Genomic DNA, 26,773 nt, shown 5'->3' on the forward strand with positions numbered 1-26,773 from the left:
GGACCCGACGGATGGCTCAGGTTGGGTCAGGAGAGGGTAGTCCCAAGAGGGCCACTTCTATCTCACCACATCCCTTCTGTCCCACCGGACGTCCTGTGTTTATGGAGGTGGCCTGGGCTGGTGCCACCCCCATAAACTCAGCTTCCCATGACCACACCCCTGTAGGGCATGGAAAACAAAAGAGAGAGAGAGAGAGGAAGACACGGAGCTGGACAGACAAGAACAGAGGAAACAGGCATGGAGTAAGGACAGACATGAAGGACCATGATCTAGACAGACACAAAGGCATCATTCAGAAGTCACAGCAAGCCAGGGACAGATTCAGACCATTGTAGGACATATGGACCGACAGTTACCAACACAACAATCCCAGGGCTCAGGAGGCTGAGACAAAGGGGTCACAAGGTCAAAGTCAGCCTGAGCCACACAGCAAAGCCCTCACTCAGACACAGATAAACATCTGGATATGGTGGCTCATGGTTGTAGTTGCAGAATTTGCACTTTGAAGGCCTAAGCAGGAGGATTGCTGTGGTCTTGAGGCTAGCCTGGGCTACATAGTGAATTCTAGGAAAGCCTAAGCTAACAGAGACCCTATCTCAAAAAAACAAACCAACAACAAAAATGACAGCTGCCACTAAGTCTTTTTATTCGGGGGCATTTACTTATTTATTCGGGAGGATGTATACGTGTCACGGTGCATATGTGGATGTCAGAGGACAACTTGAAATGATTCTTGCCTTCAACTCTATGGATCCTGGGAATCAAAACAAGGTCAAAGTCTTTACCTGCTGAGCCATCTTGCTGGTCCAAGCACCAAATCTTTCTGTTGTAGCTTGCTTTGTTTTATTTATTTATTTATTTATTTAGTCATTTGTTGACCTAGAATCTTGCTCTATTGCCCACATTGGTGTCTAACCCCTAGACTTGGCCAAGTGATTTGACTGCCCCAGTCTCTACAGTGCTGGAACTATAAGATGAGCGAGTAGACTCACCATTAGTAGCATAATTTCTATTAGTTAAAGACAGAATGCCAAGGATTAGAAGTGGAGCTCAAGCCGGGCCATGATGGCGCACACCTTTAATCCCAGCACTTGGGAAGCAGAGGCAGGTGGATTTCTGAGTTCGAGACCAGCCTGGTCTACAGAGTGAGTTCCAGGACAGCCAGGGCTACACAGAGAAACCCTATCTCGAAAAAACCAAAAAAAAAAAAAAAAGAAAAAGAAAAAAGAAGTGGGGCTCAGTGGTAGAGCCCCTGCCTAGAATCCCCCTGTGAGGGGCTGGGGGCGTGGCTCAGTAGTAGAGCCCCTGCCTAGAATCCCCCAGTGAGGGGCTGGGGGCGTGGCTCTGCAGTGGAGTCCCTGCCTAGAATCCTCCAGTGAGTGGCTGGGGGCGTGGCTCAGTGGTAGAGCCCCTGCCTAGAATCTCCCAGTGAGTGGCTGGGGGCGTGGCTCAGTGGTAGAGCCCCTGCCTAGAATCTCCCAGTGAGTGGCTGGGGGCGTGGCTCAGTGGTAGAGCCCCTGCCTAGAATCCCCCAGGGAGGGGGCTAGGGGCGTGGCTCAGTGGTAGATTCCCCCAGTGAGAGAAGGGCTGAAGGCTCAGTGGTAGATTACCATCTGCCTGTCCTGTTTAAGGGCCTAGATTCCATCCTCATTATCATGCGGGGCGGAGGCAGGCAAAGTGTTGAAGTGTTGCACACCCTTGCCTGTCACCCCAGAACTTGAGAGGCAGAGACAGGAGGATCTTGATTTCAAGGCCAGCCTCTTTACACACTAAGAGAAACTAAGTGCCTTTGTCTGAGACTGAGAAAGGATGTTCTGCTGAGATGGTTCAGCAAGTAAAGCCACCTAATGTCAATCCTGATGGCCTGAGTCGGGGCCCTCAGGTCTGCAGCAGAAGAGAACCAACTTCTGAACGTTGTACTTTGCCTTGTCCATGAACATTGTAGTGCGCACACACATGCACACGCGCGCGCACACACACACACACACACACACACACACACACACACACGCACGCACGCACGCGCACACACACACACACACCACAGAGTACATACAATAATAATAAATACACATCTTTAAAAACATGGAGGGGGGTGCTGGAGAGATGGCTCAGAGGTTAAGAGCACTGACTGCTCTTCCATAGGTCCTGAGTTCAATTCCCAGCAACCACATGGTGGCTCATAACCATCTGTAATGGGATCCGATGTCCTTTTCTGCCCTGCAGGCATACATGCAGGCAGAATAAATATACAATATTTTTTAAAAGATTTATTTATTTATTTATTTATTTTATACATGTGAGTACACTATCACTCTTTTCAGACACACCAGAAGAGGGTGTCAGATTCCATTATAAATGGTTGTGAGCCACCATGTGGTTGCTGGCAATTGAACTCAGGACCTCTGGAAGAGCAGTCAATGCTCTAAACCGCTGAGCCATTCTCTCCAGCCCATAAATAAAATCTTAAAACAAAAACAAACAAAAAACAAAAATCTTGAGGTGGCTGGGAGGTTTAGCACACATTTAATTTCACCACTAGGGAGGCAGAGGCAGCTGGATCTCTGAGGCCAGCCTGGTCTACAGAGTGAGTTCAAGGACAGCCAGGGCTACACAGAAACCTTGTCTTGAACTTCCTACCTCACCCTGACCCCAAAAGCAGGTTGGCCTTGAACTCACAGAGATCTACCTGCCTCTGCCTCCTGAGTGCTGAGATTAAAGGAATGTGCTGGGCTGGAGAGATGGCTCAGCAGCTAAGAGCACCGACTGCTTTTCCAGAGGTCCTGAGTTCAAATCCCAGCAACCACATGGTGGCTCACAGCCATCTGTAATGGGATCTGACGTCCTCTTCTGGTGTGTCTGAAGACAGTTACAGTGTACTTCCATAAGACAAATAAACAAATCTTTAAAAATAGATAAATAAATAAAGGCATGTGCCACTACCCCCCAGGCTTAAAACCCCGTCTTGAAAAACCAAAAGGAAAACAAACAACCGTAAGGAAAATGGTAAATCTGAGCGAGGTGGCCAATGGCTTTATTTCCAGCACTAGAAGCAAAGGCAGCTAAGGATCTGAGTTTGAGGCCATAGTGGTCGGCGGGGCTGTTAGCGGGGAGCTCCATATTTGAGCAATGGAAGGGAGATCACGTCCTAATTTCTTTTATTTTCTTGTTCGTTGTTGAGGTTTTGAGACAAGGTCTCATGTAGCCTAAGCTGACCTGAAACTCAGAATATAGCTGAAGATGACCTTGAACTCCAGATCGTCTTGCCTTCACCTTCTAAATGCTGTGATCGTAAGTCTCCACCACCGTGAACGCTTCTTGGATGAATAAATGCACCACTGAATAAATACACAGTGTTTCTCTGAGTACGTGATAGAGTGGTGTAGTTAGGTAGGGTCTTAGGCTCAGCAGCGGCCACCCCCCCCCCCCCTCATTTCCAGGATGGTGCTGGCTATGTCCTGGCCACACCCTATTGCTTGGTGCCTGCCAGAGCTGGAAGGCATTTCCCGGAGCTCAGCGCATTCCAGCCTTCCCTGGTGGCTCAGAGTGGGCAGGGGGCATTTCACAGAGGAAGGGGGTGGCCCCAGCATGCTAGGGTCCTGCCACCCTGTCCCTGACCCCATACCCTCAGCAGAGGTCCAGATCCCTCAATATGGGGTGCCAGGAGGGTCCACAGAGAGGCCACCCAAGCCAGTGTGAGGGGCCAGCGTGCAGCCCTTGGTCCTGGCCATCCAGGACAATAGAGCAGAAGCTGCTGACTATAGCTTTGGGGGTAATCCCCCAGCCTCAGCCTGGCCCCAGCTCTAGGCCTTCGCTCAGAGAGCTGAGAGCATCTGAGGCAGCGGCCTTGTGGGTGACAGAGGCATGTGGGGGTACCTGTGTTTCCTCTGCCGCTCCCCGGGGTCTGGTGAGTCAGGGCAGGCTGGGGGCTGGGCCAGGGGGTCAGGAGAGTGGGAATAAGGCCTTGAGACATTGGTTTGACCGCTGAGCAGGAGTGGTTTTAAGTGTATGATACAGTGCCTTGCTGTGTGATCTTGTGAAAGTTACCGTCCCTCTTCCAGTCTCCTTATCTGTGAATTGAGAGGCCCGTAGGGGAGCATGGCATCTTTGGGATCTGGCTGAAGTGAGGTTGGTGGTCAGCTTCACCACCTCTTTCTTGAGTAGTTATGAACTGAACATAATGAGCCCTCCCTAAGGCAGAACTTGCAATACAGGGTCAGTGATGGTGATTTTGTTGAACAATAAGCAGGAGTTCTACCAAGCCCAGCAAAAGTTCAAACCCCCCCACCCCTCCCACCCCCGCCCACCACCACCAGGAGAGGCCTATTCAGCCCTCTTATTTTGTTTGCTGTTGCTGTTTGTGTTTTTAAGGCATTATTCCATGAGGCTGGCCTCAAATTCAGTATATAGCCAAAGGGGCTACACAGAGGAACCCTATCTCAAACAAAACAAAACAACAAAACAAAACAAAAGGGTAATTTATCCCTTTTGCCATTTATTTATGTACTTTTGTGAATGGTTTTGGTTTGTTTGTTTGTTTATTTGTTTGTTTCTAAGACAGGGTTTCATTGGGTAGCCTTAGTTGCCTTAGAACTAGCTTTGTAGACCAGGCTGGCCTTGAACTCAGAGATCTGCCGGACTCTGCCTCCCGAGTGCTGGGATTAAAGGTGCATGCCCCCACCACCTGACCTGCTTTTGTCTTTATTTTTATTTGTCTTTATTATTTTTAATTATGTGTAAGAGTGTCTGCATCCTGCTGAGGCCGGAGGTATTTGGCATCCCAGAGCTGAGGTTGCTTACTAATGATTGAAAGCCACCCGAGCTGGGACTGGGAACCAAACTGGGTCCTCTGGAAGAACAGCAAATGATGCTGCTGAGTCCTCTCTCCAGTCCCTGCCTTAGTCTTTTTTTTCAAGTACATTTCTTTATTGTGTGTGCATATGTATCATATGTGCATATGTATCATATGTGTGTGTACACACATGTACACACACATGTGTGTGTGTGTACGAACATGTGTGCGCTTGTGTGTGTGCATGTGTGTTGGACTGTGTGCATGTGTATGTGCACTCATGTGTGCCTGTGTGCATGTGCATGTGTGCATGCCTGTGTGTGCTCACGTGTGTGTGTGTGTGTGTGTGTGTGTGTGTGCACATGTGTGTGTAAATCAAAGGACAATTGGCATGAGTTAGTTCTCACTTCCCATCACATGGACCCAGGGACTGAATTTAGGTCCTCGGGCTTAATAGTAAATACCTTCATCTGCTGAGCCATCTCACTGGGCCCCACCATAGATTTTAAAACTCATCTGACTCCATTACAACCTTCAAGAGGTAAGCATTCTTACTACTACTATTTCAAAGACAAAGAAACTGAGGCCCAGTGATGCCCTGTGATTGCTGAAGTTCCCGGAGCCAGGAATGCCTGAGCTGGGACTTGAACCCAAATTCTCAAGGAGACAGTGTAAGAGGTTGTTTTGAGAGTCTCAGGGACTATGTGGGCTAGGCCTGGGTCCAGGAGCCCAGAGATGATGGGGGTGGGGTGCTGAGTATTCGAATGGGGGTGGTATGCAAATTCTTGAACTAAGGCTGGGGTGGAGGTCTGGGCTCTGGCAAGGGAGAGGTTCATGTTTCCACATCCCCACGCCCTTGCAGATGGATGTAGTGCACAGAAGGGGATGTTTGTTTCCCCACCACCCACCCTTTGGGTGACATCACAGCAGGACAGCCAATGGCCAGGGTCCCCCTTCTGCCCCCCCCTTCCCATTCCTTTTCCCTCCCAGCCCAAGGCTAGGACTAAACAGACAGACCAAGGAGCTCTGGAGGTGTCTGGAGGCCCACCGGTAAGAAATAATCAGCTGGCCACTCTGGAGTGGACTGGGCTGAGCATCCCTAGGAACACAGCCCAGGGTTCTGGGAGGTCTGGGAAGGGAGATTAACATAGGAGTCAAATTCATGGACTTCAGAACCAGGCTCTGGGTTCAAATTCTATGCTCCCAATGTTGTGTGTGTGTGGGTCCTTTGATCTCTCGTGGTTCAGGATGGGCTCCAGTTTATGTAGCTGGATATAATTGAGCTTGTAGACTCCCTGCTTTCGCCTCCCAAGTGCCAGGGTCACAGGCATGCACAACCGCGCTGAGTATTAGTGTGCTGGAGATGGAATCCAGGGCCTCATGCATGCTAGGCAAGCCTCTATCTACCCAGTCTACGGTGTTCTCTGTAGCCCTTCCTTTAGTGCTTTTGGAGACACAGTCTCAGATTCTTTCTATATAAGCCAGGCTGCCTTTAGACTCCAGAAAAGCCTCTGAGTTTATAAAGTCTCATGAGTTCTGGCATTATAGGTGTGCCCACCTATACCTGCCTGGGCAGCTTCGGGCTATCCCTTTGTCTTCACTTTCCTATCTGTAAGATGGGCAGATAGAGGCCCCTTGGGTGGAATATGTGAATTGCTGGGAAAGGGTTCTTGGTCTTTGAAGGTGGGTGCTGGAGAGCTAGCATTGATCCCATTGGTAGGAGACAGGACTTGAAATTTAGTTGGTGCCTCAATTTGATGTTCCCTTTTGGTTGGGAGGAATTGGGGGGCTGCTGTGGTACGAAGGCTGGGTATTGAAGACAGGTGCGATGGGTCATGCCTGTAACCCCAACATAACAGAGGTGGAGAGAGGCAGAAGGATCAAGAGTTCAAGGTCACCCTCAGCTACACGGGGAGTGTGAAGCCAGCCTGCACAACCAGGAAACTTTGTCTCAAACATACAAAGATGGCTGAATCTGAGAAACAGGTGCATAGCCCCTGCTCTCTGCACTCTGATGTTGCCAGAAATTAGTTTATAACTGAACACTTACCATATGTGAGGAATAGTCAAAGTACCTGTTGGGGTGTGTGTGTGTGTATGTGTGTGTGTGTGTGTGTGTATGTGTGTGTGTATTGAAGACAGACTCCAGGCTGGCCTCCAACTCACAATCCTCTGACCCCAGCTTCCCAAGTGTTGGGATTACAAGCTGGCACCATGCCAATGAAACTACTTTTATTGGATGCATACTTCTTACTGGTAAGAAAACTGAGGCCCCAAAGAGAAGGTTTTTTCCATGTACTTGGACTGAGGAAGCACTGGAGCTGGGCCAACCTAAGGGGTCATAGCTGGGCACCTCCTCTTAGACTCATTACATGGTCTTAGTGTCCGGGGGCCAGGCTGGGCTGGGCATTGGTGAGGGCAGCAGACCATAGATGGCTTAGGGAAGTCGAGGCTCTGAGAGGGCAGAATTCACACATGAGGTAGACAGCAGCTCTTGGGGGGAGGGAGCCAGAAGAAAAGAATCCTTAGCTGGGTCATGGGAAGGCCCCGATGATGATATCTGCCTCTGAGCCACACCACGGGTTTGAATGGCACCTAAAACAGACAAGTAGATCTGGGCCTGATGGTGTTAGCCTGCTAAGCCAACTCAAGGCCATTCTAGGCAACTTAGTGTGACTGTGCCTTAAAATGAAAAGGGGAAAGAAGGCTGGGATATGTTAGAGAACACAGACCAGTTGGTAGAGAGCTTTGCCTAGCATGGGCGAGGCCAAGGGCTTGATGTCCAGCATCCCATAAAGCCTGCTGTGGTTGAGCCTGTAATCCCAGCACGAGGGAGTGAGGTAGATGAAGGAGGCTCAAAGGCTCAAGGCCATCCTGAGCTACGTAGGGAGCCAGAGGCCATCCTGGGGTACATGAGACTTTGTATCCCCCATACAACAAATAGAGTAGAGGGATCAGAGGCCAAATGCTCTACCACTGAGCAACTATGAGCTCCTAGGTTCAATGCCCAACATTGATAAAAAGACATTACATTTCTGTTTTGTTGTTGTTTTGTTTTGTTGTTGTTTTGTTTTGTTTTCCGAGACAGGGTTTCTCTGTGTAGCCCTGGCTGTCCTGGAAATTACTCTGTAGACCAGGCTGGCCTCGAACTCCTCCTTTGCCTGCTTCTTGCCTCCTGAGGCCTGGGATTAAAGGCGCTCGTCACCACCGCCTGCCTAAGACATTTCCAGACCTTAACACAAAATAAATGTGTTTTAGAAACAGGGTCCTTGAAAAGTTTGGATGAATTTCAGGCGTATGCTAGGGTAGTGTCTCGGGAAATGAGCTGTCAGCCTCCAGAAAGTTCTGCCAGGCCACAATTCAACAGGAGAACCTCATTCCCTCTTCCTGTGACACAAACCAGGGACTCCCCGGAAGCCTGTCCTCCACTTCCTTACCTAGTGGGATGGGCAGGTCTGAGAACAAAGAGTGACTGCAGAGGGAACATTTCCTTCGGAAGCTGCCCCCACCCCTGCCCAGGAGCTGGGCATGTGGCTCAGGAAGGGCTCAGAGGCCTAAATATAACTTGGGCTGGGCAGCTGTTCCAGGGACAGATGAAAAGGGGAGGGATGAAGAAGGGGGACACTGTGTTGCCCGTCCTGCCTAGGCTTCCTGTGTCAGGTTCTAGGTGTTGCCTCATTGCCTGGGCCCAGAGCAAGAATGTGGCCTTCAACATCCTCCTTGGTATCTGCCACTATGTCAGGTCAAGGTTCTCCCCAGAGGTTCCCCGCAGACCTTATTGACTCCCATTTTTTTTTTTTTCGAGACAGGGTTTCTCTGTGTAGCCCTGGCTGTCCTGGAACTCACTTTGTAGACCAGGCTTGGCCTCGAACTCAGAAATCCGCCTGCCTCTGCCTCCCGAGTGCTGGGATTAAAGGCGTGTGCCACTACACCCGGCAACTCCCATTTTTTTTAAAAAGATTTATTTATTTTTATTTTATGTGCATTAATGTTTTGCCTACATGTATGTTTGAAGATGCCAGATCCCCTAGTACAAACAGTTTTGAGCTATCGTATGGATGCTGGGAATTGAACCCAAGGTCCCTTGGAAGAGCAGCCAGCACTCTTAACCGCTGAGCCATCTCTCAGGTCCCCACTCCTTTTGTTGTTTTTGTAAATTTTTCCTTTCCTTTCCTTTCCTTTCCTTTCCTTTCCTTTCCTTTCCTTTCCTTTCCTTTCCTTTCCTTTCCTTTCCTTTCCTTTCCTTTCCTTTTCTTTCTCTTTCTTTCTTTCTTTCTTTCTTTCTTTCTTTCTTTCTTTCTTTCTTTCTTTCTTTCTTTCTTTCTTTCTTTCTTCCTTCCTTCCTTCCTTCCTTCCTTCCTTTCTTTCTTTCTTTCTTTCTTTCTTTTTTTTTTTTTTTTGAGATGGTCATGTTCAGGATGAAGCCAGAACATGTTGCTGGACATAAACCATAAATCTTCCTGCCTTCCAGTATTTTTTCAGTATTTTTGAGACAGGGTCTCATGTAGCTCAGGCTACATTTTAACTCATAATCCTATTTGATTACAGGAGTCTCCGGCCACACCCAGTTTACGACAGTCTGTCTTTAACTTTCCTTTACTTGTCAGCAAAATAGTGTCCCGCGGCCAGGCCTGGCACCGACAAGGTCCTCTGGAATTTATTCAGCTTGACTCCTCTTGCTCACCTCAACTCTCCCCAGCAGCTCCGCAAATTAGTTAGGTGTAGAGTAGAGGCCAAGGGCATAGGTCTTTACTCTGCCTCATCCTGGCTTTGTGACTCTGGACAGGAAACTTCTCACCAAGCCTTGATCTCTGTCCCTGTGCCAGGGCCTGGTTCACAGGGAAGCCATCTTAGGAGAGGTGTTCAGCTTGTGTGCAGGAGCCGAAAGGGTTCACAAGGGAGGCTGGGCTTAGAGACAGAATCTGGGATTCCTAGGAGTTGCTGACAGGAGCTTTCAGATACTGGGGGCCAGTGGTGGGCTTGAGGGGGTGTGATTACAGCATGTGTGGATGCGTCCAGAGGGTTGTCTAGTTCAGCCAATTGTGACCTAAGTTTGTTGTGTTGCATAGACCCATTTCATGTGGTTGGCCTAGGGAGCTAAGAATGACCTTGAATTGTTTCATCTTCCTGTCTCTACCTGCCAAATACTGGGATTATCGGGCTGGTGAGATGGCTCAGTGGGTAAGAGCACCCGACTGCTCTCCCGAAGGTCAGGAGTTCAAATCCCAGCAACCACATGGTGGCTCATAACCATCTGTAACAAGATCTGACGCCCTCTTCTGGAGTGTCTGAAGACAGCTACAGTGTACTTACATATAATAAATAAATAAATCTTTAAAAAAAAAAAAAAAATACTGGGATTATCGTTGTGTGCCACCATGCCTGGTTTAGGAAATTCTGGAGAACTGACCCCAGGGCCTTTGTGCATGCTAGGCAAGCACTCTACTGACTGATCTCCTTTGCTCCAGGGCCGAGCTATGAAGGGCCATTGTATGGCAGTGGGTGGGTGGGCGGGTGGGCAGGGGCAGAATGTGACTGGCACAGCAGACTGGCCATTGTGTGAGGGAATGTGCCGCATGAGCCTGACCTTTTCCTGTGTGGCAGGGGTTGGCGGGCTGGCATGCCAGGTGGGGGCCAAGCTCAGAGACAGTCACCTCCTCCATGTCACCAGGAGGGCCCGGCTGGAGGCTGCCTTCTCTGTGCCTTCTTCTTGGGTTGTGTGCCACACCGGTACAAATTTGCTTGGCTTCTCTGAGACGGCATATTTTCAGTAAAGTAGCTGTCTGGTAAACTAAAGACGGTGACATTTGCCTGTGACCCCGGTATTTGGGAGGCTGAAATGGGGTGGGAGGAGGGCAATAGCTCAAAGTCATCTTCAGCTACCTAGAGAATTTGAGGCTAATGTGTTCAAAGACCCTGTCTCAAACTCAAAGCGAGGCCTAGGAATGTAGCTCAGGTGGTAAAATGGTAGCTTCGCATGCGCAAAACCCTGGGATTGACTCACTAGCACAGAACAAACCAGACATGATGGGACTGCCAGTGTGTACTACCGGGCAAGCGTTCCTGGCTCGGCATTCAGGCTTTTGAGGCAGTGTCTCACTACGGAGGCTATCCAGGCTGGCCTGGGAAATAACCGTAAGGCACTTGAGCACAAAGAATCGTCAGAACGAGCACAGGGGATATGAGATAATACTACTGTGTGTGTTGTTCTTCCTAGAGCCCCAGACCCAGGAGGCCCAGGAAGCTGGAAGTGACCCTCAGGTGAGAGCTGGCTGGTTCCGCATGCCCCTCTCTATCTTCCCTGGGTCTGTCTGATGTCCCACGCCCCTTGTCTCTCTCTCCTTGGCAGGCAGCAAGACCTCAAAGGAAGAGTGAGATTCCTGCTTACAGCTGTGCATCACCCCGAGTGGGGCTCCTGTCAGGAGAAAAGGCCATCACTCAAGAAGCGGTGAGGGGCCCTACTCTCCGCCCGCCTGATGCCATCCCTGCACTCGACCTCTCTGGCAAGCCCCATCTCTACCCGACAATCCCTCCTTGCCTCAGGCCTCCATCTTATACCCCCAGGCTCAGCGGCAGCTGCTCCATGAGGAGCTGAAGGTGGTCCTGCAGCAGAAGGAGGAGAGGACACGGGAGCTCGAGCCCCCAGGTGACTCTCTGCAGAGCTATGGAGGCCAGGAGCCGCAGCGCTGAGGTGGGTGTCCACAGGTTAGGGTGCCAAGAAGGCATGTCCCGGCTTCTCTGGGCCTTGGTATCCCCACCTGGAAGCTGGAAATAGGAAATGTGAGGGAGAAATTAACATGTCAAATGCTCAATACAACGCGCTCGGGGCCTACAGATGGGTGTGGTGGCTTATGCCTATCATTTTGGCTTTCAAGTTCAAGGTCAACTTGGGCAATTTAGTAAGGTCCTATCCCACAAAGATTAAAAAAAAAAAGTGTCACTCAGGGGTAAAGTACCCTAATATGCACAAGATCTTGGAGTCAGCCCTCGATTATGAGGATGATGATGGTGATGGTGATGATGACGACGATGACGATGATGACGATGACGAAACCCAGCAGAGGGGCCAGCAGATGGGCTCAGTGGGTACAGGTGCTTGCTGCCAAGTCTGATGACCTGAGTGCAATCTTCTGGAAGCTACATGGTAGAGGAGAGGACCCGGATCCTAAAATTGATTCCTTTGACCTTCATGCATTATACACACACATAAATAAATGTAAACAAACAAAACAAACAAAAAAGGGAAACCCTTGGCTGGACAGATGGCAAAGTGGTTAAGAGTACTGGCTGCTTTTCCAGAGGATTCCTTTCAATTTCCAGCAACCACATGGGGGTTCAAACCCCTTAGAGATCTGACACACTCACTCCTCTGACCTCCACTGACACTAAGCACGTATGTGGTGCACAGCGTTACACGCAGGCAAAACGCCGATGCACACAAAATCCTTTGTTTATCTTGTTGTTTTGCTGCCTCGCCCCTACCTTTTTTTTTTTTTTTTTTTAATAATACGGTTTCTCTTTGTAGTCTTGGCTGTCCTGGAACTGTCTCTGTAGTCTGTAAACAGAACAGGCTGGCCTGAAACTCAGAGATCTGCCTGCCTCTGCCTCCTGAGTGCCAGAATTAAAGTGCACCACCACTGCCCAGCTCCCAAGTCATTTTAAAATAAATTTAAACATACCTGGGTGTGATAGCACAGGCTTTTAATCCTAGCTCTTGGGAAGCAGAGGCAGGTGGATCAGTGAGTTCAGGGTCTTCACAGTGAGCTTCAGGACAGACAGCCAGTGCCTTGAGACCCTGTCTTGAAAAACAAAAACAAAACCAAAAAATTCAACAGAAATATTTTATCAGAAGAGACTAGTTATAACCAAGCATGGATACATGCTTATGATCCTAGCACTTGTACTCAGGAGGCTGAGGCAGGGGGACTACTGTGAGTTAGAGGCCAACCTGAAATACAGAGTAAGACCCTGAGTCAAAACACCCCACTACAGATAAGAGCTGACAAAGTACAAAGTCACTGTAGAGGACGTAGGGACCCACAAGGCAAATCCAGTCCTTTCCTGCTTTATGTACAGCCCTAAGCAGGTGACCTAACTTCTTGGAGCCCCAGCTTCCCCACTGGTGAGGTGGGGTGATGGTCCCCATCTCTGGGAACTCCGATGGTTCATTTTTTGGACTACTGCATAGTCTGGTACCAAGAGATCACCTTCAGTCACTGCCACTGCTTTCAGATTCGATGTTAGCAGTTTTAACCTCTTCTACTGAGTACCAGGCTGGGTGGCTCTACTTACAAAGGAGCCTCATTAAGGCTGAGGGTGACAGGCAATGGGGTCACGGCCTATAGAGTCCTGGGGTGGAATACCTAAGACAAGACTTGGCTGTTAATGTGCTTTGAGGCATTAAGTAAGTCACTTTAAATTCCTAGGAGTTACTGCCTTCCTGTGACTTCCCAAAAAAACACGGGGAGACACAAGATGCTGTCCAAAGGGGAGTGGAAGGACCCTACTGTTCCAAGAAGCTCCCCCCCCCCCAACTAATGTTTCATATTCTCCTGCTCTAGTCCCACTGCAGTAGGGCATCTAGTCTAGGCCTGATTTTCCCTCTCCTGGCTGGTCGCAGTGCCTTGCATTCTCCCAGGTCCATCCATGCTTGGTCAGGTTTCAGTTCACAACCAGACTTTCCTTTCACACCACCCAACTTTGCAGTACAGCAACAGGCCCAGAAGTGCAAGGTGCTCCGCAAAATCTTGTGGTTTCCTAGACAGAATCAGACCTCTCGCTTCCCCTTCTGGGAAGCAGATGTGAACCCTCTAGCGTGTTTCAGAGCCAGGGCCAGCAAATACCATGAATGCCAGTTCTGCTGCGGTCACCATTCATTACCCACGCACCCCCCCCCCCTTCATTGGATTCCTTTTCCCGGGGGAGTTATGCATGTCTTGGAGTTAAGAGTTCACAACAGCATTCTTACACATATTCAAGCCCACAGAGGGCAAGACCCCATTCTTCCATCCCGCATGGCTTAAGGGTGTCTCCCTTTATTAGAGGCATGCCTTTGTCCTGTAGGAATAACTATTATCAAGCTGAATATTTTATATTTTGGTTTGTTTAGTTTCATGTTGGGAACAGAACTCAGAACCTCGTGCGTGCTATGCAAGACTTCTACCACTGGGTTAAATCCCTAGGCTTGTTGTGTAGTTATTAAAGCCCCATTTGGTCTTTAAAATATGGATATTGGAATTGGCATTTTGTCTTATGACTTTAGTCCCAGTACTTTAAGGAGGATCTCTGAAGGAGGATTTCTAGGACGTTCTGGGCTACAGGAGTCCCTGTCTCAAAAATAAAATGAAAAAAAAGGAAGAAAAGGAAGAAAGAATGGAAAATTAATAAGCTTCTCAAAATCACCTAATTTGGCACTTCTAGTCCCGCCCCATGATCTTGCCCCGCCTACTCATCCCCTCTTCTTCCAGCCCCGCCCCGCCCCTTGCTTTTCGGACCGCGACCCTCCCAGAGAGCGAGCGGGAAAGGAGAGCTGTTTAACCACAACGCGGGTCCTAGAGAAGGAACGCCATGGCGAGCTCTGGGCGAGTTGCCGTCTTGGAGCTCCATGGCGACCCCTTGCTGCCCCTCGCAGGAGCTGAGACGGGCGGAGTTGGTGGAGATTATCGTGGAGACCGAGGCACAGACCGGGGTCAGCGGCTTCAACGTAGCAGGCGGCGGCAAAGAAGGAATCTTTGTCCGTGAGCTGCGAGAGGACTCACCGGCAGCTAAGAGCCTCAGCTTGCAAGAAGGTAGGCGTGGTCTGCATATGGCAAGGCGGAGCCGGCCTATGGGGGCGGAGTTAAGAATTTGCCTTGGCCACCGCGCTGGGGGCGTGACTTGGGGAGGGCGGGGCACATCGGGTCTGTGGAGGCGGAGTTAGGAATCTGCTTTGGGTCCGGGGCCTGGCGGGGGCGTGGCGGAGTGGGGCGGAGTCTGAAGGCCTGGTGGGTCAGGGTTGACCTGCATGGGTGTGGTTAGGTATCCGCCTAGAGTGCTGGCAGGATGAAACTGAAGTTGTGCTTATTTGCTAGGAGGCGGGGTTAAGAGGTTGTGGCGAGGCTTTCCTTGTTCTGAATCTAGCTCCTCCAGCATGCCAGGCCTTTGCTCTACCACCGAATTACATTGTTTTGGGGGCTCGGAAAGGAGCCCAGGCCTGCCTGAACTCGCTGTACAGCTGAGGATGTACTTCGTCTACCAAAAGCTGGGATATAGGCACGCACCCCTATGCCCGTCTTTCTATTTTTTTAAAATTTTTGAGTCTAAATTGCTCGAGTTGGCCTTGAACTTCCTGTGTAACCCTGGCTGTAAACTTAAAAAATAATTAGTTTATTTTATTTGTATGGATGTTTTGCCACCAACTATGTCGGTGTGTGATGTATCTGTTGTACCCCTGGAGGCCAGAAGAGGGCTCGGAATCCCCTGTGCGCCACCAAGTGGGTGATAGATCCTCTGGAAGAGCAGAGAGCAGTCTTAACTGCTGAGCCATCTTGCCAGCCCTTGGCCTTGAACTTTTGATCCTTCTGCCTCAGCCTCCAGGGTAGCTGGGATGACAGGCCTGAGCGACCATGCCCAGCTGGCACTATGATTATTTAGGGCCGGTTCATTGTCTGTGTTGGACTCCCAGAACCCTCGTGATATTTCTGTGTCTCCATATTTTCATCTTTAAATGGGAATAATTAGCACTGACCTCATGAGGTTATTATGTAGCTTAAATGAGTCAGGTTTTGAAAACAGCACACAGATAAGTGTCACACAGTAAGCACTATGTAAGTGCTAATTAATGTGTTATTGGGACAGGAAAAAGGGGTGGAGTTAACTTGAGATGGAGAGAGGAACTTAATTAAATGAAAGATGTTTTTAAGAACTATGGATAGAGCTGTTTCAACTTATGCATTGCATGTAGCAATTATTCTTTCTTTAATTAATTATTTTTAAAATGTATATGTTCATTTTTGTCATACTGAGGATGGAACCCAGGGCTTTTTGGATGAATGCTAGGTGAATGCTCTATGAACTGTGCTCCCAGCCTCTCATTGGTGAGCTCTAGGCAAGCCTTCTACCAGTGAAGTACATCCCGTTCCATAACAGTTATTTACTAAGCATCTTACTGCTTTGGCTACAATGGTGAACAGAACACAGAAAGGTCCCTACACATAAGAAACTTACAGAAGGGCTGGCGAGATGGCTCAGTGGGTAAGAGCACCCGACTGCTCTTCCGAAGGTCCAGAGTTCAAATCCCAGCAACCACATGGTGGCTCACAACCATCTGTAACGAGATCTGACTCCCTGTTCTGGAGTGTCTGAAGACAGCTACAATGTACTTACATATAATAAATAAATAAATAAATAAATGAATAAATAAAAGAAACTTACAGAATAGTGGGGTGAAACTCATGAGAAGGTAGGGGCAAGGGCAGTTTTGAAGGGCTCATAAGGACTATGACTTTTATTCTGTGACATAAGCAGAAGAGAAGCAGAAATGAGTCTTGTTTAGCTGCTTTATTTACAGTTGGCTGAAATGTAAGAGGCAGCATCAGGGACAAGATCAATTAGCCTCTAAGAAGTGATGGATGGGCAGGCTTAATATGGTGGTGTTGGAAGGACTTGACTCTCAGATATTCAGGACTAGGTGTGGGCTACCATAGAGAGGGAGGCCTCAAGGATGCTTCTAGGCATCACTTTTAGGTGATAGAGTGACTGGCCAGGTTTCATCCCCACTTCATTGGTTGTGGGGAATCTCCAAGGAGGTTTGACCTGAGGACTGAGTGGCCTGCTGATACCTGTTTGGAGAAAGACAAGGTCGGAGTGTTTTTTAAAAAACAAAACAAAACAAAACACCCAAGGACAATTTTATTACAGACTGGGAGAAAAACCCCAGTGCAGGCAGTAAGTCTTAGCAATTGTTGAGTGGGGGAGAGGAAGAGAGAGAGCCAGGTCTTTTAAGTTAGGGTCCAAGAAAGCAATGGAGGTTAGTAAGTAGTCACATGGCTAAAGGGATGGGGGGAGGGGTGTGGGAGCCTCAGAGAAAGAATAAGAAAACACAAAACACTGTGCCAGGGAAAGCATGCCCAGGCTCTGAGCAGTATCCAAGAGAACAGAAAGGGATAAGAGGAGCAGTTGCCAGGCTTCAACGTGCTACCTGATAGGAGCTTGGCAGACACGGCCTTTAGTCTTTTCTTGTTTGTTTGTTTGGTTTGGTTAGGTTTTTCAAGACAGCCTTTCTCTATGTAGCCCTGGTTATCCCGAACTCCCTCTGTAGACCAGGCTGGCCTCGAACTGACTTACTACTGCCATTTGCCTCTGCCTCCCAAGTGCTGGGATTAAAGGCATTGCCACCATGCCCAGCTTGTTTTCTTTTTCTTTTTTTTTTTAAAGTGAATCTTTTTTTTTAATTTTATTTATTTATTATATGTAAATATACTGTAGCTGTCCTCAGACACTCCAGAAGAGGGCATCAGATCTCATTAAAGATGGTTGTGAGCCACCATGTGGTTGCTGGGATTTGAACTCAGGACCTTTGGAAGAACAGTCAGTGCTCTTAACCGCTGAGCCATCTCTCCAGCCCCCCAGCTTGTTTTCTTATTTTAATTTCTTGAGACAAAGTTTCCCTTTGTGCTCCAGGCAAGCCTTTGATTTCTCCTGCTCCAGCCTCTGGAGGGTTGGGATGACAGGCAACCTGGGACCCATCAAATGCTGCAAATCAAAGCTGTTTCTTGAACACTGACTAGGGGTGTGGAAGGGCACCTAGGTAGACAATCTACCCTTCACATTTCTGAATTCTGTATCTGAGGATTCAGCCGATCAGAGACTGAAATTATTTGTGCCTGTGTTGGGGGGGAAGTGCCCATACTGAACATGTCTGGACTTTCTTTTTTTTTTTAATGTTTGTTTGTTTGTTTGTTTATTTATTTATTTATTATATGTAAGTACACTGTAGCTGTCCTCAAACACTCCAGAAGAGGGAGTCAGATCTCGTTATGGATGGTTGTGAGCCACCATGTGGTTGCTGGGATTTGAACTTTGGACCTTCGGAAGAGCAGTCGGGTGCTCTTACCCACTGAGCCATCTCACCAGCCCATGTCTGGACTTTCTTCTTTCGTTATTCCCTAAGGGGCTAGAGATAGGACTCTGCAGTTACGAGCATTTGCTAGCCATGCAGAGAACCAGGGTTCAGTTCCCAACACCCACACTGTGCCTCACAACTGTCCCTTACAAGGGTCATATGCCCTCTTCTGGGCTCTGCACTGTTGTGCATGGAAACAAAGTACTCAAACACAAAAGAATAAATCTTAAAACACAAAGGAACAACTATTATATAGTATTTACATTGTATCATATATAATTTGGAGTTTGTAGTGCTGGGCTATCATTCCAACAGCCCTTGGGAGCCTGGGGCAGGAGATTCTTGAGTTTAAGGCTAGTCTGGACCACACAGGGAGATTTTGTATCAAACAAACAAACAAACAAACAAACAAACAAACAAACAAAGTTATTTAAGTGTCCAAGGCAGGAGAATGGAAAGTTCAAGGTCTGCCTTGGCAACTTAGTAACATCCTGTCTCAAAGATAGAGAAAAGAGGACTAGGGCTCTGGCTCAGTGGTAGAGCACTTGCCTAGAGTTCAGAAGTGAGAGCCTTGGGGTGTGGCTCAGTGGTAGAACATTAGTCTAGTATGCATAAGGCCCTGGATTCAATCTCCAGCATCATAAAAAACAAAACAAAACAAAACAAAACAAACAAACAAAACAAGAACAACAAAAAAAAAACCAAAAACCAAAAAACAAACAAACCCAGAAGTTAGAAAGTTAGGCTGAGAAGATGGCTCAGCATTTAAGAGTGCTGGTTACTCTTCCAGAGGACCCGGATGAGGAGGAGGAGGAACATGGTGATGATGACGACGATGATGATGATGATTCTTTTCTTTTTCTTTGGAGACAGGGTTTCTCTGTATAGCCCTGGCTGCCCTAGAACTCACTCTGTAGACCAGGCTGGCCTCAAACTCAGAGCCATGCCTGCCTCTACCTCCCAAGTGTTGGGACTAAAAGCATGCATCACCATGCTTAGCTTTAGACCCAAATTTTATTCCTAGTGGCCACATGGTAGTTCAAAAAAACTCTGTGACTCCAGTCCTGGGGGATCCGACACCTTCTTCTGGCTTCTATGGGTACCAGGCGCACATGCGGAGCATAGACATGCATGTAAGCAAAATGCTCATATATTAAAAACAAACAAACAAAAAACCCACTAAAATATAATAATAAAACTCCAAAATTTTACCTAGAGATGAAGTACAGGGAATGCAGGGTGAATGTATATAGGTTTTATGCAAATATTATGTTTACATGAGATTTGTACATTCACAATTTTAATACTTGGGTGAATAGTGCTCAAAAACTTCCCTGCAGAGATTGGGGGACCCAATAAGTGTAGAGGGGGGAATTCAAGGATGGAAGCATAAATGTGGGTACCTTACTAAGCTTCACAAAATTCCCCAAACTGGGGTACTATAATCCTAGTACTCAGGAGGCTGAGGCAGGAGGATTGATAGTTTGAGGCTAGCCTTGGAGTCATAGTGAGAAAAAGATCAAGACTAGCCTGAGCTACACAGGGAAACCCAGCTTCAGAAAGCAAAAACAAACAAACAAACAAACAAACAAGGTTGGAGAGCTAGCTCAGCGGTTAAGACACAAGCTGAACAGAGGACCTGAGTTTGTCTCTGACACCCTTTCTGGGCAGCTCACAACTATCTGTAACTCCAGTTCCAGAAAATCCAAAGCCCTCTCTCGTTTCTGTGGGAGCCAGCATACATACATACATACATACATACATACATACATACACACACACACACACACACACACATATACACACACATACAAATATACATACACTTACACACACATACAAAAAAACACACACACTAAGACAAACATAAACACATATACTCAAACATGCACACACATATACATACTCACACATACACAAATACAAACACACACACACATACACACACACACACATACATACACATACACTCACAGTCACATATTCACATAAACAAAAATAAAATAAATATTATTATTATTTTATTTATTTAATTTTTTAAAAGATGTATTTATTATATGTAAGTACACTATAGCTGTCTTCAGACACACCAGAAGAGGGCATCAGATCTCATTAAAGATGGTTGTGAGCCACCATGTGGTTGCTGGGAATCGAACTCAGGACCTCTGGAAGAACAGTCAGTGCCCTTAACTGCTGAGCCATCTCTCCAGCCCCTTATTTATTTTCGGAACAGGGTTTCTCTGTGTAGCCCTGGCTGACCTGGCACTCACTCTATAGACCAGGCTGGCCTCGAACTCAGAGATCCTCCTGCCTCTGCCTCCCAAGTGCTGGAATTAAAGGCATGCGCCACCATGCCCGGCAATAAAATAAATATTAAAACAGACACAATAAAGAGTATCACCGGGCTGGAGAAATGGCTCAGCAGTTAAGAGCACTGACTGCTCTTCCAGAGGTCCTGAGTTCAAATCCCAGAAACCACATGGTCGCTCACAGCCATCTGTAATGAAATCTGATGCCCTCTTCTGGGGTATCTGAAGAAATCTACATTGTACTTCCATAAATAAATAAATAAATTAAAAAAAAAAAAGAGTATTACCAGAGCCTGGAAAGATGGTTCCACGGTTAAGAGTGCTGAGTTCAGCCGGGCTTGGTGGTACACGCCTTTAATCCCAGCACTCTGAGTTAAAGGCCAGCCTGGTCTACAAAGTGAGTTCCAGGACAGCCAGGGCTATACAGAGAAACTCTGTCTTGAACCCCCCCTCCCCCGCAAAAAAAAAAAAAAAAAAAAAAAAAAAAAGAGTGCTGAGTTCAGTTTCCAGAGCCCATATACACACAGACATACATTAAAAGTAGGGGAGCGGGGCTGGTGAGATGGCTCAGTGGGTAAGAGCACCCGACTGCTCTTCTGAAGGTCCGAAGTTCAAATCCCAGCAACCACATGGTGGCTCACAACCACCCGAAATGAGATCTGATGCCCTCTTCTGGTGTGTCTGAAGACAGCTACAGTGTACTTACATATAATAAATAAATAAATAAATAAATAAATAAATTAATTAATTAATTAAAAAAAAAAAGTAGGGGAGCGAGCAAGTGTAGCAACACACTTCTTTAATCCCAGCACTTGGACAGCAAAGGCAGGTGGATCTCTGTTAAACTGAGGCCTGTGTCTAGGCAAAGACAATTCACGGCCTGAATCTTCTGTCAGCCTGTCTGTCATATGGACAGACTGAACATACTGGAGACTGAACCCAGGACACCCTTCGTACTAGACAAGTGTGCTCTGTCGCAGAGCTATGTCTCCAATTTTAACAGTGTATTCTTATGAATTCAAGAAGCTGGGGAAGGAGCCATCCACAGAGGGTAAGGTACCTCCTTATAGGTTTTCAGCTTCATAACCCATAGCAGGGTGTGGTGGCAAATGCCTGTAATCTTAGCCCTTGAGCTGGAGGAAGAGGGTCAAGGGTTTAAGATCATCCTCGGCTATAGAGTGAACTGAGTTACATGAAACCCCTGTGGGTGCTCAAGGATGCTACTTTCTGATTCTGATCTCACAAGGAACCCTCTGCTTGAATGATGAGGATGGAAAAGGAGAGTGAAGAGACAACCATAAGTGGCCCGAGTGAATCGGTTCCTTCCGGAAAGGGGCGGGGCTAAAGCTAAAGCTCTTGGAGCCATAACCTCTGAAATTACCTCTCAAGCTAGAGGCCTGTGGATATGCAGGGTCAAAATCTGGGATTGGGCCTCTCTTGGCTGACTCCTTGGAAGTGGGTGGGCCCAAGTGTGGGTGGAGTCAGGAGACACTCACTCCAGACCCACCTCCACCTCGTTTGCAGGGGACCAGCTGCTGAGTGCCCGTGTGTTCTTTGAGAACTTCAAATATGAGGATGCACTTCGCCTGCTGCAATGCGCAGAGCCCTACAAGGTCTCCTTCTGCTTGAAGCGCACTGTGCCCACCGGGGATCTGGCACTGAGGCCCGGGACGGTGTCTGGATACGAGATGAAGGGCCCACGGGCCAAAGTGGCCAAGCTGGTACGCGTGCTTAGCCCGGTCCCGGTCCAGGACAGCCCCAGTGACCGGGTCGCTGCTGCGCCGTAAACCCTACTCCCTTTCACTGTGGCCCACTTTGGCCCTCTGTCTGTCACTAACCCGACACTAATTCGCCCTCTGTCCCTTGTTCTCTGCTCCTAAACTCCACTCCTGTCAAAGGGTGCACCTATTGGCAGGTGGTTCTCACCCATCCCCACCATGCAACCCGGGCTCATTAGGGGTCATGGAGTCCTGGAAGGCCAGATTCTAGCCCAATGGCTGTTGGGTTACTGAGTGACCCAAGTTTCTTTTCCTCTCTGGGTCGCAGTTTCCCCAACTCTACAATAAGGATGTTGGGGGAAATTCCAGAATTTTTGGGTTCCCATTGCCACATCCCTGTCCCATTGCCACATCACTGTGAGATTCTGAATGACTGTCATTGCCTTCCTGAAGTGACAGGCAGGAAGGTGGATGTGTTTTGGGATATACTCTACCCCAAACTTCTCCCAGCCTGGTATACTAGGTGGGTTATTTTTCTATCTACTCCCAGCCTCCCACTGTCCCACAGCCTCCTGCCTCTCTCCTCTCTCCTCAGAACATCCAGAGTCTGGCCCCTGTGAAGAAGAAGAAGATGGTGACTGGGGCCCTGGGGACCCCTGCAGATTTGGCCCCTGTTGACGTCGAGTTCTCTTTTCCCAAGTTCTCCCGACTGCGTCGGGGTCTCAAAGCCGAGGCTGTCAAGGGACCTGTCCCAGCTGCCCCAGCCCGTCGCCGCCTCCAGCTGCCTCGGCTGCGTGTCCGAGAAGTAGCTGAAGAGGCCCAGGTAGCCCGAATGGCTGCTGCTGCTCCTCCCCCAAGGAAGGCCAAGGCAGAAGCTGAGGCAGCCACAGGAGCTGGGTTCACAGCCCCTCAGTTAGAGCTAGTTGGGCCTCGGCTGCCTAGTGCCGAGGTGGGTGTCCCTCAGGTCTCAGTTCCCAAGGGGACCCCATCAACAGAGGCAGCCAGCGGCTTTGCCCTTCACCTGCCAACCCTTGGGCTAGGTGCCCCAGCTGCACCGGCTGTGGAGCCCCCAGCCACGGGAATCCAGGTTCCACAAGTGGAACTCCCCACCCTGCCCTCTCTACCCACTCTTCCCACACTTCCATGCCTGGACACCCAGGAAGGAGCTGCAGTGGTAAAAGTCCCTACCCTGGATGTGGCAGCTCCGTCTATGGGGGTGGACCTGGCTTTGCCGGGTGCAGAGGTGGAGGCCCAGGGAGAGGTTCCTGAAGTGGCCCTCAAGATGCCCCGGCTCAGTTTCCCCCGTTTTGGGATTCGGGGGAAGGAAGCCACTGAAGCCAAAGTAGTCAAGGGCAGCCCTGAGGCCAAAGCAAAGGGTCCCAGACTTCGAATGCCCACCTTTGGGCTTTCTCTCCTGGAACCCCGGCCCTCTGGCCCTGAAGCTGTTGCTGAGAGCAAGCTGAAGCTACCCACCCTCAAGATGCCCTCTTTCGGCATTGGTGTGACTGGGCCTGAGGTCAAGGCACCCAAGGGGCCCGAAGTAAAGCTCCCTAAGGTTCCTGAGGTCAAACTCCCGAAAGTGCCCGAGGCAGCCATTCCAGATGTGCAACTCCCTGAGGTACAGCTGCCCAAAATGTCAGACATGAAACTTCCAAAGATCCCTGAGATGGTTGTACCCGACGTTCGTCTTCCGGAAGTGCAGCTGCCCAAAGTCCCTGAGATGAAAGTCCCAGAGATGAAGCTCCCGAAGGTGCCCGAGATGGCCGTGCCCGATGTACACCTTCCAGATGTACAGCTCCCGAAAGTCCCAGAGATGAAGCTCCCGAAGGTGCCCGAGATGGCCGTGCCCGATGTACACCTTCCAGATGTACAGCTCCCGAAAGTTCCAGAGATGAAGCTACCAGAGATGAAGCTCCCGAAGGTGCCGGAGATGGCCGTGCCGGATGTACGACTCCCGGAAGTTCAGCTGCCCAAAGTGTCTGAGGTGAAGCTCCCAAAGATGCCTGAGATGGCCGTGCCTGATGTCCACCTCCCGGAGCTACAACTTCCCAAAATGTCCGAGGTGAAGCTCCCAAAGATGCCCGAGATGGCCGTGCCCGATGTTCGCCTCCCGGAAGTTCAGCTGCCCAAAGTGTCAGAGATGAAACTCCCTAAGATGCCAGAGATGACCATGCCCGACATTCGCCTCCCAGAAGTTCAGTTGCCCAAAGTGCCTGACATTAAACTTCCTGAAATGAAGCTTCCAGAAATAAAACTCCCCAAAGTGCCTGACATGGCAGTGCCTGATGTCCCCCTTCCAGAGCTGCAGCTGCCCAAAGTGTCGGACATTCGGCTGCCTGAAATGCAAGTGTCACAGGTCCCAGAGGTGCAGCTTCCCAAGATGCCAGAGATGAAGTTGTCCAAGGTTCCTGAGGTACAGAGGAAATCTGCAGGGGCGGAGCAGGCAAAAGGGACTGAATTTAGTTTCAAGTTGCCCAAGATGACCATGCCCAAGTTGGGGAAAGTGGGCAAGCCTGGGGAGGCAAGTATTGAGGTTCCAGACAAACTCATGACACTTCCCTGTCTGCAGCCAGAGGTGGGCACTGAGGCATCCCATGTTGGTGTCCCTTCCCTCTCTCTCCCCTCTGTGGAGCTTGACTTGCCTGGGGCCCTGGGCCTGGAGGGACAAGTCCAAGAAGCTGTCCCAGGCAAAGTGGAGAAGCCAGAGGGCCCCAGGGTAGCAGTGGGTGTTGGAGAGGTGGGCTTTCGTGTGCCCTCTGTGGAGATTGTCACTCCTCAGCTGCCCACAGTTGAAGTTGAGAAAGAGCAGCTAGAGATGGTGGAGATGAAAGTCAAACCCTCTTCCAAGTTCTCTCTGCCCAAATTCGGACTTTCAGGGCCCAAAGCTGTCAAGGGAGAGGTGGAGGGGCCTGGGCGAGCCACCAAGCTGAAGGTTTCCAAGTTTACCATCTCACTTCCCAAAGCTCGAGCAGGGACTGAGGCCGAAGCGAAGGGAGCTGGGGAAGCCGGGTTGCTGCCAGCGCTGGATCTGTCCATCCCACAGCTCAGCCTGGATGCCCAGCTGCCCTCAGGCAAGGTGGAAGTAGCTGATAGCAAGCCTAAATCGTCCAGATTTGCTCTGCCCAAGTTTGGGGTGAAAGGCCGGGACTCTGAGGCTGATGTACTGGTGGCAGGGGAGGCTGAGCTTGAGGGAAAGGGTTGGGGCTGGGATGGGAAGGTGAAGATGCCCAAGCTGAAAATGCCATCTTTTGGGTTGTCCCGAGGAAAGGAAGCAGAAACTCAGGATGGACGTGTCAGCCCCGGGGAAAAGCTGGAGGCCATAGCTGGGCAGCTTAAGATCCCTGCGGTGGAATTGGTCACACCGGGAGCTCAGGAGACAGAGAAGGTCACCAGTGGAGTGAAGCCGTCAGGCCTCCAGGTGTCCACCACTGGGCAGGTGGTTGCAGAGGGCCAGGAGAGTGTGCAGAGGGTGTCCACACTAGGTATCTCTTTGCCCCAGGTGGAATTGGCCAGCTTTGGGGAGGCAGGCCCTGAGATCGTAGCCCCTTCTGCAGAGGGCACAGCAGGCTCTAGGGTCCAGGTGCCACAGGTGATGCTGGAGCTACCTGGAACCCAGGTGGCAGGGGGTGATCTGTTAGTGGGTGAGGGCATCTTCAAGATGCCCACAGTGACAGTGCCCCAGCTAGAGCTGGATGTGGGGCTGGGCCATGAAGCCCAGGCTGGTGAAGCAGCCAAGAGTGAGGGTGGGATAAAGTTGAAGTTGCCCACACTGGGGACCGGAAGCAGAGGAGAGGGCGTTGAGCCCCAGGGCCCCGAGGCCCAGCGCACCTTCCACCTCTCATTGCCCGATGTGGAACTCACGTCACCAGTGAGTAGCCACGCTGAGTACCAGGTAGTTGAGGGTGATGGGGATGGTGGGCACAAACTCAAGGTTCGGCTGCCCCTGTTTGGTCTGGCAAAGGCCAAGGAAGGGATAGAAGTTGGAGAAAAGGCTAAGAGTCCAAAGCTCAGGCTACCCCGAGTGGGCTTCAGCCAGAGTGAGTCGGTCTCCGGAGAAGGCTCTCCAAGTCCTGAGGAGGAGGAAGAAGGCAGTGGGGAAGGGGCTTCCAGTCGCCGGGGTAGGGTAAGGGTCCGCCTGCCTCGGGTAGGCTTGGCTTCCCCTTCTAAAGTCTCTAAGGGACAGGAGGGTGATGCAACCTCCAAGTCCCCAGTTGGGGAGAAGTCACCCAAATTCCGTTTTCCTAGGGTGTCCTTAAGCCCCAAGGCCCGGAGTGGGAGTAGGGACCGGGAAGAAGGTGGATTCAGGGTCCGACTGCCCAGTGTGGGATTTTCAGAAACAGCAGTTCCAGGTTCCACCAGGATTGAGGGAACCCAGGCTGCTGCCATCTGAAGCCCCAGGACAGCTGTGGATTCCCCCTCTTGTCTTTCCATTCCCCAGCCTAGCCCCCCATTTTGTGTGTGACATTACTAGCACTAATCCTCAGAGGGCTTGAAGGTGGGTAACTGACTCAGGCAGGAGCCAGTGGCCTGTGCCACCTCATTGGCCAAAGTGCCTGTATATCATGTCAAACTATGGGAATAAAATAATTCAAAAGTTGTCATGTGTCTTGGTTCTCGTGGGGGACACAAGGTCTCTTTATGTTTCCTTCATCTGGCTTGTGCAGTGTTACCTCAGCTTGAACTTAAAATCTTGCAGCCTTGGGGGCTGGAGAGGTGGCCCAGAGGTTAAGAGCACTGGCTGCTCATGCAGAGGTCCTGAGTTCAATTCCCAGCAACCACATGGTGGCTCATAACCATCTATAGTGAGATCTGGTGCCCTCTTCTGGCCTGCAGGCACACATGCAGGCAGAAA

General features: G+C 49.6%; 1 protein-coding gene and 1 long non-coding RNA gene across 4 annotated transcripts; one reads left to right on the forward strand and one right to left on the reverse strand.

Moving 5' to 3' along the window:
• The first annotated feature begins 5,781 nt into the window (after nucleotides 1-5,781).
• On the forward strand, nucleotides 5,782-26,518 carry Prx (periaxin). Of its 3 annotated transcripts, XM_006539666.2 has the most exons (8): nucleotides 5,782-5,842; nucleotides 11,010-11,053; nucleotides 11,142-11,240; nucleotides 11,357-11,483; nucleotides 14,424-14,580; nucleotides 21,728-21,924; nucleotides 22,517-23,656; nucleotides 23,735-26,518. In XM_006539666.2, the coding sequence occupies exons 4-8, from the start codon at nucleotides 11,457-11,459 to the stop codon at nucleotides 26,309-26,311; spliced, it is 4,098 nt and encodes a 1,365-aa protein (XP_006539729.1). In that variant the 5' UTR covers nucleotides 5,782-5,842; nucleotides 11,010-11,053; nucleotides 11,142-11,240; nucleotides 11,357-11,456; the 3' UTR covers nucleotides 26,312-26,518. The 3 variants fall into 3 exon arrangements, with proteins under 3 accessions (XP_006539729.1, NP_932165.2, NP_062285.1); NM_198048.2 differs by having other exon boundaries at nucleotides 5,801-5,842; nucleotides 22,517-26,518; NM_019412.2 differs by having other exon boundaries at nucleotides 5,801-5,842; nucleotides 21,728-26,518.
• Gm15541 lies at nucleotides 9,196-14,436 on the reverse strand. The gene is made up of 3 exons (XR_881907.3): nucleotides 12,472-14,436; nucleotides 11,749-11,929; nucleotides 9,196-11,557 (listed from the first exon to the last, which is right to left on the reverse strand). It is a non-coding gene; the product is annotated as a predicted gene 15541 (long non-coding RNA).
• Nucleotides 26,519-26,773: the final 255 nt, after the last annotated feature.

Source organism: Mus musculus, chromosome 7, assembly GCF_000001635.26.
Source record: "Mus musculus strain C57BL/6J chromosome 7, GRCm38.p6 C57BL/6J".
Classification (NCBI taxonomy): Eukaryota; Metazoa; Chordata; class Mammalia; order Rodentia; family Muridae; genus Mus; species Mus musculus.

Coding starts and splice junctions, on each gene's coding strand:
- Prx (NM_198048.2), top strand. CDS start 11,457: ATGGAGGCCAGGAGCCGCAGCGCTGAG. Junction 14,581..21,727: donor GAGCCTCAGCTTGCAAGAAG/GTAGGCGTGGTC, acceptor CCTCGTTTGCAG/GGGACCAGCTGCTGAGTGCC. Junction 21,925..22,516: donor GGGCCAAAGTGGCCAAGCTG/GTACGCGTGCTT, acceptor CTCTCTCCTCAG/AACATCCAGAGTCTGGCCCC.